This window comes from Saimiri boliviensis, chromosome 3 (genome assembly GCF_048565385.1).
Source record: "Saimiri boliviensis isolate mSaiBol1 chromosome 3, mSaiBol1.pri, whole genome shotgun sequence".
Taxonomy (NCBI): domain Eukaryota; kingdom Metazoa; phylum Chordata; class Mammalia; order Primates; family Cebidae; genus Saimiri; species Saimiri boliviensis.
Window position 1 is genome coordinate 48,787,552 of NC_133451.1, and position 12,089 is coordinate 48,799,640.

The 12,089-nt window shown below is 37.4% G+C and overlaps 1 protein-coding gene across 3 annotated transcripts in view; it reads right to left on the bottom strand.

The window, feature by feature from the left end:
* Nucleotides 1-12,089, bottom strand: part of SCFD2 (sec1 family domain containing 2) — a 435,739-nt gene that overhangs the window by 241,965 nt on the left and 181,685 nt on the right. For all 3 annotated transcript variants that reach the window (XM_074396123.1, XM_003933627.4, XM_074396122.1), the window contains exon 5: nucleotides 4,903-5,152. In XM_074396123.1, coding sequence (XP_074252224.1) covers nucleotides 4,903-5,152 — 250 coding nt within the window. The remainder of the gene's footprint in view (nucleotides 1-4,902; nucleotides 5,153-12,089) is intronic.

A 12,089-nucleotide genomic window follows, 5' to 3' on the forward strand; every position in this document is an offset into this window, starting at 1 on the left:
CTAGAAATAATACTTTAATTTCTCTGTAACAATGCAGAAACAAAGAGGATACAGGCAGAAAAATAGGGAGGTATGGCAAAATCCTATAAGTAGCTAACATAGACACATTAAAAAGCACAGGCACTATCTACAATATTAATCAGGATATTAATTGTCTGTTCAGAGAATAAGAACATAAGAGGATGGTTGAGCACGCACGGCACAAAATGTTATATGTAAGCAAACATGAGTTACAGAGTACAATACATGAAATGGTTACAGAGGTGGGCTGGTGGCAGGTTTAGAATATCACGTTTAAAGACATGGGCTGCAGATCCAGAATATATGGGCTCAATTCCGGGCTCTACTGTTTATCTGTTGGGTGATGATAGCACACTCAAATTTTTAGTATGCAAAAAGGGCTACTTTCTTGATCCTATCAACAGTTAAGATGGTAATGCAGGGTAGCCAATCGTGTTCCCAAAAGATGCAATCCTGAACTCCCTAATCCTGAATGTTGAAATGCTAAAAGATCAGAATCCCTAAAGCTAAAATCCTAAAAATTGCAATCCTAAAAGATCAAAATCCTAAAAACATAGTTCTGGAAAAATTTTTTTTAAAAATCTTTAAAGATAATTACATTTTTAAAAGTGATTTATTTGAGAAACAACATCACGGAACACTCCATAAGCCACTTTACACAATAAAACAGGCAACATTAATATGTATTTTTATAAGCATAAACACTCAGGTACACCAATGACAGTCACGGGGGTAAAATAGTTAAGATGAGAAGCACTGTATTTATAGAGAAAAAGAGTCGAAAAGGGAAATGTATAAACACATATATCCTCTAGTTGGTAATCACGTGTACCCAGCTTTATATAAATGCATTCATCTGAATTTAAAATGATAAACAACCTATATCTTTTAACAAAATTGATCAAAAACCGTAACGGCTGAGAGAGGAAACAAACCCAAACGCCATGAGTCACCACCCACAAGAGCCAGGATTTCAAGAAATTCTGTCTTTCACGAGTGCATATGTACAAAAAGGACACCTCTTCATTTATCAAGAATGTTTCCATGTTTTTATATACACGCACAATGCTTACACACAAAGTCAATGTTGTGATAATCTACTTTTATTTAGTCAAGTTTACAAAAAAAAAAAAAAAATCATTAAGTGAGTTAGAACTCTTTGAAAGTCTCCACACAATTTATACCTCCAATTTATACTGGATGTTGGCAACATGACTCAGGCTGAAGAAGCCTCAGGTCTCTGGGGATCAGTGGTGTAAGTTCTGGAGTCTAAAGTCCAGCAGGCCTGGAGTTCTGTTGTCCAAGGCAGCAAAAGAAAAGTGTGTCCCAGCTCTCAGAGAGAGACCAGTTTGCCTTCTGTACTACTGTAGTTCTATCCTGGCCCCAGCTGTTTGGATGGTGCCCAACAGCACGGAAGGGCAGATCTTCCCCACCGAATCAACTCAGGCTCACACACAATTTTCTCTGGAAACACCTTCACAGACACACCCAAAATAATGTCTCACCAGATTTCTAGGTACTCTTTAATACAATCAAGTTGACAACTAAAATTAAGTCCACAAGTCCACAGCTTGTCAACTTGGCAACCATGCACATCTTCTTAAACCATACTTAATTTCCAAATCAAGACAATAACAAGATAATAGTTCCATCGAACATGATGCAACTATTCTGTGTTTGTAATTTTCAGGATTTTAGATGTTAGGAACTTAGGCTTTAGGGATTTTGATCTTTCAGATATCAAATTCTAAACTGGTGTTCAGAAATGTGTCTTTCAGGATTATCCAAACCTGTAAAACTAAAGTACTATATAAAAAGTTGAATTGTTATTCAATTTTTAATCAATTACTTATTTTCAATAATTCTTTTTAACCAAATTTTCATCAACCACAAAATGTGCATGAGGCATAAAATAAATTTTGCCACTCAGTAACAAGAAAGCCAAAACTATACGTTGGAATAACATGAGTGCAACACCTTATGCCAACTTGCCAACAGCAAACTGTAGGCAAGTTCACTGTAAAAGCCAGGCTAACCTAGTTTCACCACACACAAAGCACATTTGGAAAGCAATTCAAATTCTTCCAATGTATACTGGAATATCCTTCCCTACTCTACAAGACGGAGTCAGAGTCCACTATCCCAGTGCCATGCTATTACTTTATATCCTGAGACGTAAATCAGTAATCATTTCAGCAGCTAACAGAAAACATAAACCTTTCTTTTAAGGACATTTGGTTTCTTGACATACTTAGTAAGGGGTATGTCTATAATGGCCAAGTAAAAGTCTATCTCCAGAAATAAAGTACTTTTGGTCTTCACAAAGGCTGAAAAATGTATATGTGTGTGTTTGTGTGTGTGTATGTGTGTCTGTGTGTGTTCTAGTGGAAAGTTCACATATGTCAAATTTAAGTAACATATCTTCTTTACCCTGTTTAAAGTGTATATCCAAAGTTAATCCAGGCAGCAATGTGTACTTAGCAATGTGTACTAAAAATTTAAAAATACACTAAAATTTCCACATATTCTTATTTTTAATCTTTAATCTCTGAGTTTACAAATTTTGCTAACATTAGTATGAATGCCCAGAAGTATTTTAAAAGCAAGAAAATGTGATATCCTAAGCAACCATAGAGAAACTAATTATAAAATGAAGTGCTTGGCCAATGAACACTGTGAGTGAATATCAAATGAATATTCTTACAGCATGATTTCAGTTCCAAAAGTACCATAGCAACATATGAATGTGAAAAAAAGCTATCCAAATAACCTTGGCTAAAACATGTCCTCTTGTTACCTGTTTCTGAAATTATGCTTCGTAGGAATAACTTTTAATTAAATTCTCCTAACATTCAAATTTACTTTGAATCCTAGCACTCTTCCAAGCATTGTATAAATCATGTTAAAACTTTCCAAGTTGATACTTACCTATGGCCAAACACACAGAATCACATATAGTATTATACTTAATGAAATGGCAACAAATTCCACAAGTTTTTCTCAAACGGATTTTAAGTTGGCAAACAGGTTTTATGCTAAGCAAGAAAAATGTTTCATTTCTGTGGAAACTTCATTCAGTTTCCATCTTGTCAGAGTTTCATTTTCCATAACCAATCATAAGAAAGGTCAGCGGTGTGCACAAAATGAAGTTCACATGCATGGGAGACTAATGTTTATAGCTGTGCAGCCTGCTCCTGAGAAGTCCAGATACTCTTTCCAGAGAGGCCCAGCAGAGAACAAGAGGAAAGATGGAGGATATATAAACTGTCTCAGCTGCAGCTTCCTTAATGGAGAGGTCTTCATACACCTAAACACACACCACACACACACACACACACACACACACACACACGCGCGCACACACACCAGCAAATGAATGGAAATTTGGTACATTTTTTTAAGCACTCATGTTTTACATAGAACTTCTAATAACTTCTTACTTTCAGATAGACATAGGCTCCATCCATACTCATGAAAATTAGCTTTATGAAAAATATAAATAATGATATTGAATTTGATACAAAATAGCATGATTGCCTTCATGAGTTATATTGCAGTTATTACTGGAAGTGAAAGCAGTTAGATTTTATGACATTCAATTATATTTCCCTAAAATTAGCAGAACCTACTTTACTGGGATGTTTAGGTATTATTCTGGATAATACCAATTAATTCAAATTCAAAATAAAATAAAAGAAGTCAAAATATAAGGCTGGGCATGATGGTTCACACTTGCAATCTCAGCATTTTGGGAGGCCAAAGAGAGAGGACTGCTTGAGCCCAGGACTTTGAGACCAGCCTGAACAACATAGTGAGACCCTGTCTCTATGTAATTTTAAAAAATACATACACTCACACACACACATACACACACACACACATACACACATACACCCCTGTTATATATATGTGCATATATGTCATAGGTGTGTGTATATAAAAATATATATGTCATATATACATACGTGTGTGTGCATGTGTATATATATACAGATATATATATTCACTGGAAATTAGAATTTATATATATTTATATAGAAATGTATTAAATAAAGAATAAATAAAATAACAATATATTTATATAAATATACAACTTATATATTTATATATGAAATGTATATATACATATATTACACTACTCCTGAAAATGGCAATTTCCAATCCTATAATATTGTGTAACATCTCAAAGAAACAGTTTTTAAAGTTTGAAACAACAATCTCACAGAGAACATATCAACAGAAACTCTTTAAATAGGATGTACTACATTTTTTTTTCTTATAGATAATATGCTCTGTATTTTGCTACTTTAACAAGGTCTTGGCTCTAAGGAATATTAATTCTGACAAGCAATTAGAAGGGAGGTCATGTCACTACCATGCCATTGCAGAAAAATACTGCAGTAGAAACTTCTAATGCTATAGGCCAGGGGTCCCCAACCCAGGCTGCAGACAGGTAGGGTCTGTGGCCTGTTAGGAACAGGGCTGTGCAGCAGGAGGTGAGCGGTGGGCGAGCAAGCATTACCACCTGAGCTCCGCCTCCTGTCAGATCAGTGGCAGCATGAGATTCTCATAGGAGTGTGAAGCCTACTGTGAACTGCACATGTAAGGAAGGGATCTAGGCCATGCTCCTTATGAGACTCTAACTAATGCCCGATGATCTGAAGCAGAACAGTTTCATCATGAAACCATGCACCTCCACCCCCATCCTCCGACTGCTGCCTTTGGTGCCCAAAATGTTGGGGATCATTGCTATAGGCTGGCTGGCATCCCGCAGGCCTCATGAAATTCCAAACAACTCCGATGAAGATGATTACCTCCTCTTCCCAAAACAGTGTTCATTATTAAACCTGTTTTGTATATCAGTGATGTTTGAACACTCACCTGTGATTTTTTGCAGCAAAGGTGACAATTCAGATTCCTCACAAAAGACCTGAGCCAACGCTTTCTTGACTTTTTCTTCTGCTTCACCCAGGTCTTTGTCTGCTGTGAGCTCTTCAGTGACAGAATAAATATATATGAGAAGGATCAGCAGTTCCTCAGGGCTGTAGTCCTCGTTGGTTCTCTGGGTTACAGGCTTAATCATGGGCAACAGCTGATTTAACACCACAGACATTGCTGACTCCCCAATGCTCTGAAATAAAAAGTGAAATGAATATATGTCAATCTTCTACAAAGACATAATTTATGCACCATATTAGTTTAAAGATAGCTTGCACATAAGTGTATATATAATATTTACTGACCACATCGCTTTTTTTTTTTTTTTTTTTTTTTTGAGACGGAGTTTTGCTCTATGGCCAGGCTGGAGTGCAGTGGTGTGATCTCGGCTGACTGCAACCTCCCCCTCCTGGATTCAAGTGATTCTCCTGCCTCAGCCTCCCATGTAGCTGGGACTACAGGCACGCACCACCATGCTCAGCTAATTTTTTTGTATTTTTAGTAGAGATGAGGTTTCACCATATTGGCCAAAATGGTCTCGATCTCCTGACATCGTGATCTGCCTGCTTTAGCTTCCCAAAGTGCTAGAATTACAGGTGTGAACCACTGTGCTTGCCCCGCATTGCTTTTTATTTGTGTGTTTCCTGTCTTGAAGAGAATATTACAAGAAGTTTGATATTCGAGTTTTCGGTTTGAAAGTCCTAATTTGTAAAATGGCTAGTCAAGTTGTAGGTTCCATTATATCATCTTAATATTGCTTAAACAAATAGAGTCCATTAATTTTAAAGAAAAAAATGTAAGTACTTCAGCTACTTTTAAAGAAAAATAGTATATTTGTAAAATGATATCAAATAAATTTTAAGGAAAATAGTATATATGTAAGATAATATTATTTAGGAATAAACAAACATGGCAGCATCTATATCCAAATGAAAGCTGACACTACTTCAAAGAAATCACCTGAGATTTTGCAGCATATTCTTTTTAACAGTCTCTTATCAGCAAATATTAGGTAGATTACTTCTTATAACAATAAAAAGTCAATTTCTGCTAAATCTGGCAAATAAGATATGGGATCAAACTGTGTAACGTCACTCAGGATTCAAAATTTCTTTGAGTGAGTCAGTAGGTAACTCACATTAATTTTTTTTTTAATTGCCTTTAGCTCTTCCACAACTTCTTGAGTGATACGTAGCAGAGAACTTCGAAATTCTTTGAATGTGATAGTAGCACTGTATTACTGGAGTAAGTGTGTAAGTTCCCAGAAACTATACATATTTCTATCATAAATTCTGAGATGTTTGGTGAATACAGAACTCAAATAATATGATTTAATTCCTCTTAAAATATAAAATAACCCTATAAGATAACTCTACAATTTGTATTTATATTCAAATCATGGGTCAAATTAACACAACTTGCAACTTACATTATTCATTCAGAAGCATTCATTGAGCATCTACTATGTTCTAGGTACTAGTCTAGGAATACAGCAGTGAACAAAACAAATTCCCTGCTTTCCTAGAGTTTACATTCTAGTTAGAGGAAACAACTAAAACACAAAAGAAGCAAAACATAAACAGCAGTCCATCCTTATCCATGGTTTTGCTTTCCATGGTTTCACTTACCTGGGTCCAAAAATATTACAGACAATAAGTTATTTTGAGAGAGAGAAAGAGAAAGAATTCACATTCCTATAACTTATATTATAGTATATTATTATAACTGTTTTAATTTTTATTAGTTATTGTTAGTCTCTTATTGTGCCTCTTATTATGACAAATTAAACTTTATCATAGCTATGTAAAAAAAAAAAAACAAACCATAGTAGATATAGGATTTAGTACTATGCACAGTTTCAGGCATCTACTGGTGGTCTTGGGTCTTGGAATGTATCCCATGCAGATCAGCAGGGACTACTGTAGTATATTAGGGTGGTAAGTGCTATGAAAAAAAATAAAGCAGGAAAGGAAACTCACTTTAGGATGTGTCCCTGTGTGTGTGAATGTGCACTAGATTACATAGGAAAAGCCATATTAAAAGGAAATATTAGAATAAAGAAATAGCAATAGAAACTCTTCCTCTTTTTGAAGGGAAAGTTAACAGCAAACAGTTCAACATTGCTCTGTGCTGAAATGATTACCCAAAATGAGCTTTTCCAGTCAAGTCATCTCCACACCTGGAAAAATTTGGACAGATCATCTCAAGGTGAAGGTTCACAATTATATTTCATACACAAAAAACAGGTGTTACCATTTATTTCCACTAAAAATCCTGGATGTTCACCATGTACTATACAAAAATAAAATGTTCAGTCCTTGGAATGAACAAAATAAAAATGGAAAAGAACAGGACGGATTTTACTGTCACATGGTGGACAAGACACAGTTTACCAAGTGTAAACACACACATGCTTCCAAAGGATCAGGGGCCACAAGTTTTGAAGACACCCTAGGACTTCCGCATAGCTTCAGGAGTCTCTTTAGAGCCGGGGTGGCTAAACTTTTGGCTTCCCTAGGCCACACTGGAAGAAGAATAACTGTCTTGAGCCACACGTAAAATACACAACCACTCACGAAAGCTGACAAGCTAAAAAAAAAAATTGCAAAACAATTTCATAATGTTTTAAGAGAGTTTATGAATTCCTGCTGGGCTGCTGCATTCAAAGTCATCCTGTACCAAGTGCAGCCCGTGGACTGGGGGTTGGACAAACTTGCTCTACAGCAGGCATCCCCAAACTACGGCCTGCGGGCCACATGCGGCCCCCTGAGGCCATTTATCTGGCCCCCCCCCACCCCGCACTTCAGGAAGGGGCACCTCTTTCATTGGTGGTCAGTGAGAGGAGCACAGTATGTGGCGGCCCTCCAACGGTCTGAGGGACAGTGAACTGGCCCCCAGTGTAAAAAGTTTGGGGATGCCTGCTCTAGAGGAACCCTCAATTGTTTCTTTGCTTTATAAGCTGCCAAAAGTAATTTAAAAGAAAAGAGTCCTGCGGTTGGCCTGTTAAAAGAAGGTCATGAAGGCTGCAGCTTTCATTTTTGCTGTTTGTTTACTCTATCACTAACTCCTTGGATGACAATAAACAGATTCCTTCATTGCTTTATGTCCCGTTTCTAGACACCAGGTGTACACATAAAACATCTATCCTATAGGAGCCCTCTGGGTCTCTCCCCAGAGCAAATGCATTTTCTAAAATATAGTTATAAAAAGTTTATATAGTTATAAAACAGAATAGAATAATCACCATGATCATTTGTAAAGATTCATTCACTAACAGCTGGCCTTCAGAGCTTCATTTTCAAGTCATTGGTCTATAATATGTGCTAGAGAATAAAATTCCTCATTAGTGATACCCTATCAGAATTCTGTTGAACATACCCATTTCTAAAATTACATTCTAAATCTGCTTAATGCAACCCAAGAATTCAATAACTGAACTGGATACAAAGTCAGGAATACTGACCAGTCATAAGAACCAGGGGAGATTATGGAAATAAAGAGATTCTATTTCAAAAAAGCTAGATTCCAATGTTGATTGTTCCTCTAACTCCTTAACTTCTCAGGATCTGTTCTTTCTAAACTGACATGATCTGACCAGAGGCTGGCCGGGCAATAAGTCATCTTATGCCCAGATCTCCATTTTTCCTTCCTCCCCAACTGCCTTTTAAAAAAATAAAATAAAATAAAAATAAATTTTACCTTTGTTGGGAAGGCAGCAATTCATACTCTTACCGCTGGATACTTAGCCCCAAAAAGGCCAAAAAAGGCCAGGTGTGGTGGCTCACGCCTATAATTCCAATACTTTGGGAGGCCAATAAGGGAGGATGACTTGAGGCCAGGAGTTTGAGACCAGCCTGGGCAAAACAGCAAGACTCCTTTATCTACATAAAATAAAAAATTATCTGAGCATGGTGGCATGTGCCTGAAGACCCAGCTACTCAAGAGGCTGAGGTAGAAGGATTGCTTGAACTCAGAAGTTTGGGGCTGCAGTGAGCTATGATTGTGCCACTGCACTCTAGCCTGGACAACAGAGCAAGACCCTGTCTCTATAACAAAATTTTTTTAATATTCAAAAGAGAAAAGCTTTATTGTGGATACAGATGGACAAATCCAGAAATAATTGCAGACATGCATGTAACATGGGCTGGCATGCACACATGTATTTCCTACTCTGTCCACTGAGTAGTGCTGCCTCAGTAGCAATGAGCACACCCAGGGCCAGATCTTACTTTCTAATATCATTCTCCAATAAAAGGAACCAGGAATCCTTAGAGAAATGATTCTAGGGATGGAGAAGGGAAAATTCAAGATGAGTCTGAAAGATCTTTTCAAAAAGTAATAAAGTGGAAATAAACCAAAATGGTAACCACATGTCAAAAGGATACACAAGCCACATGTAAGACTTCCCAGTGATCAAAGCTGGAACAGTGTGAACCACAAAATAAATGGAGTAGTATTTGATTTTAACCCAAAGTACACAATAAATATATATCAGTCCATATTGACATAAATGAGAGATTGGACTAATAAATATAAATGTAGGAGAAGAGACAAATCTTCCTTAAGGAATTCAAAATAATCCATGTAGATACTTCTACCTTTAGGAGATGGAGCTGAATTCTCCCTATCCCTTGAATATGGGCTACATGTAGTGACCTGCTTCTAAAAAATAGAGTATTTTTGTAAGGGAGAGTGAAGGAGTATCTTTACCTTAGCATAATTAGTAATAAAACATATTGCTCTCATCTCGCTAAGATGACACCATCTTCCCTAATGTGGTTTGATGAGAACGGTACTTCACCTTTCCAGTGTTCTTCCCCTAAAACTCATAACCATGACAAAAACATCAGACAAATTCCCACTGAACAACATTCTACAAAATGCCTGGTCAGTACTCCTCAAAACTATGAAGATCATGAATAATAAGGAGAGACCCCAAAACTGTCACATGCCAGTTGAAACTAAAAAAAAAAAAAAAAAAAAATCTAACTACTAAATGTAATTGCCATATCCTGGACAGGCTCTTCAGATAGAAAAAGGACTTTAGGAGAACATTAACGAAATCTGAATCATGTCTGGAGTTTATAGTTAACGTACCCATGTTAGTTTCTTATATTTGATAAATGCACCACAGTAATACAAGATTCTAACAATAAGGTGAAGAATATATAGAAATTCTCTGCACTATCTTGGGAACTTTTCTGTAATCTAAAGCTATTCTAAAATAAAACGCTTATAGGGAAGGTAAAGGAGGGAGAAGGGGAAAAAGAAGAAAGGGAGGGGAAGGGAGGACAGGGATGAGAAATAAAGACTTCGTGGTCAGAAAGAATTCCTCACAACCAGAGCCGTCTGCCAAAGCAAGGGACTGACCCAGGAAGCAGTGAACTCTCCATCAACGGCAAAGAGAGGCAGGCGGTCATCTGCCCAAGATGAGGCAAAGAGAACCCTGCGCCACTCTGGCTTGGAAGGCAAACTAGACTAGATCCTCCTAGTGCTATCCACGAAAGCATGGTTCCAAACTGAACATTTATACATTGTCTGCTCTTCTCTATTCTAAGAATGGAACTTTAATAATAGGGAAGAAAAAAAAAGGGGGATAATTCCATAGATTGAAACCTTGTTAAATGCAGAAGAAATAATTTCAAGAAGATTAATAATAAGGATATGGGAATAAGATAATATGCTTGGGTTTCAATCCAGGTTGTACCATTTACTCGCTGTATGACCTTGGGCAAATTATTTAACTTCTCCAAGTCTCAATTTCCTCATCTGCAAAATGGAAACAATATCATAAATGCCTGAATATTAGGCAATCTTGTATCATGGCCATCCATGTGCATAACGTTGGGACAACTGCTTAAACTACTTTGTGGTTTCAAATGATGTAATCCCTACGATAGGGTAGTCTTGTAAAGACTCAAATATAAGGTAATGCACTATTTTCTGAGGAATAATTTGGGGAAAGTACTTTACCTGATTTAGGAATATATAATCATAGCTTTTGCTTCATCAGGTTGTTCTGAAGATTTAACATTAGAAGTGAATCACACAGCACAGTACCTGGCACACAGCCTCCAGTATACAAACTATTACTACCACGACTCCCACCTACAACCCGTAGGCCCCTGTCTTATTCAGTAGAACTGATTAAGATGGTTGGAAAGAGAATTAGACTGTCTAAGAAGAGGAAGTTAGTAGTCTCAAAGGAGGGAGGGGCAGCCTACAAATACTGGGTTTGAAATCATGCAACAGTCAGTGAAAGGTCAAAGGCAATATAAACATTATTAAACACTGCCATTTAAAAAGAACACGCACAGCAGACCAAATCCAAGGCCAAAAGAAAAAAGGCTTCTTTACAAAGTACTGAGATTAAATTTCTCATTTGTTTTGATATAAATGGGCTTCCTAGTAGGAGGCAGAAAACTGAAGCTGTGTCTAGAGTGACAAAACCTTTTGTTTATCTGAAGTCTGGGGCTCCTGTTATTCTTGAATGAGTCCTCAGTAACTCTGCAAAAAAAAAAAAAAAAAAAGGCCCTCTGTAAAATATGTGTTTTCTTTAGAGAAGCTGACCTTTTTGGGTGAATTAAAATGTCACTGCAAAGTCAGAGTTTGTCTCTGTACTGGCTACCTTGGCAGGCATGAAGAGCAAACAGGCTTTATTCCAACTGGCTGCAGAGCAGGCCGGGCTGGCTGTACACCTGCTCTTCTGTGGTGAACAACCTGAAGACACTCAGTAAAACTCCAAATCATGCTAAGCTGCTGCTGAGAACCATCTCTGCAACTCATTGTGTTCGTCCATTTGTGTTGCTATGAAGGAATGCCTGAGGCTTGGTACTTTAAGAAGAAAAAAGGTTTATTTGGCTCATGGTTCTGCAGGCTGTACAAGCATGGTGCTAGCATCTGCTTGGCTTCTGGTAAGGCCCCAGGAATCTTCTATCCTAAAGGAAGGCAAAGGGGATGCTCAGCGTATCACATGATGAGAGAGCAAGAGGGAAGCGGGGTGGTACCACGCTCTTTTTAAACAACCAGATCTTCCGTGAACTTAGAGCACGAACTCACTTGTTACCATGAAGAGGGCACCAAGCCATTCATGAGGGATCTACTCCAATAACCCAAACATCTTCCACCAG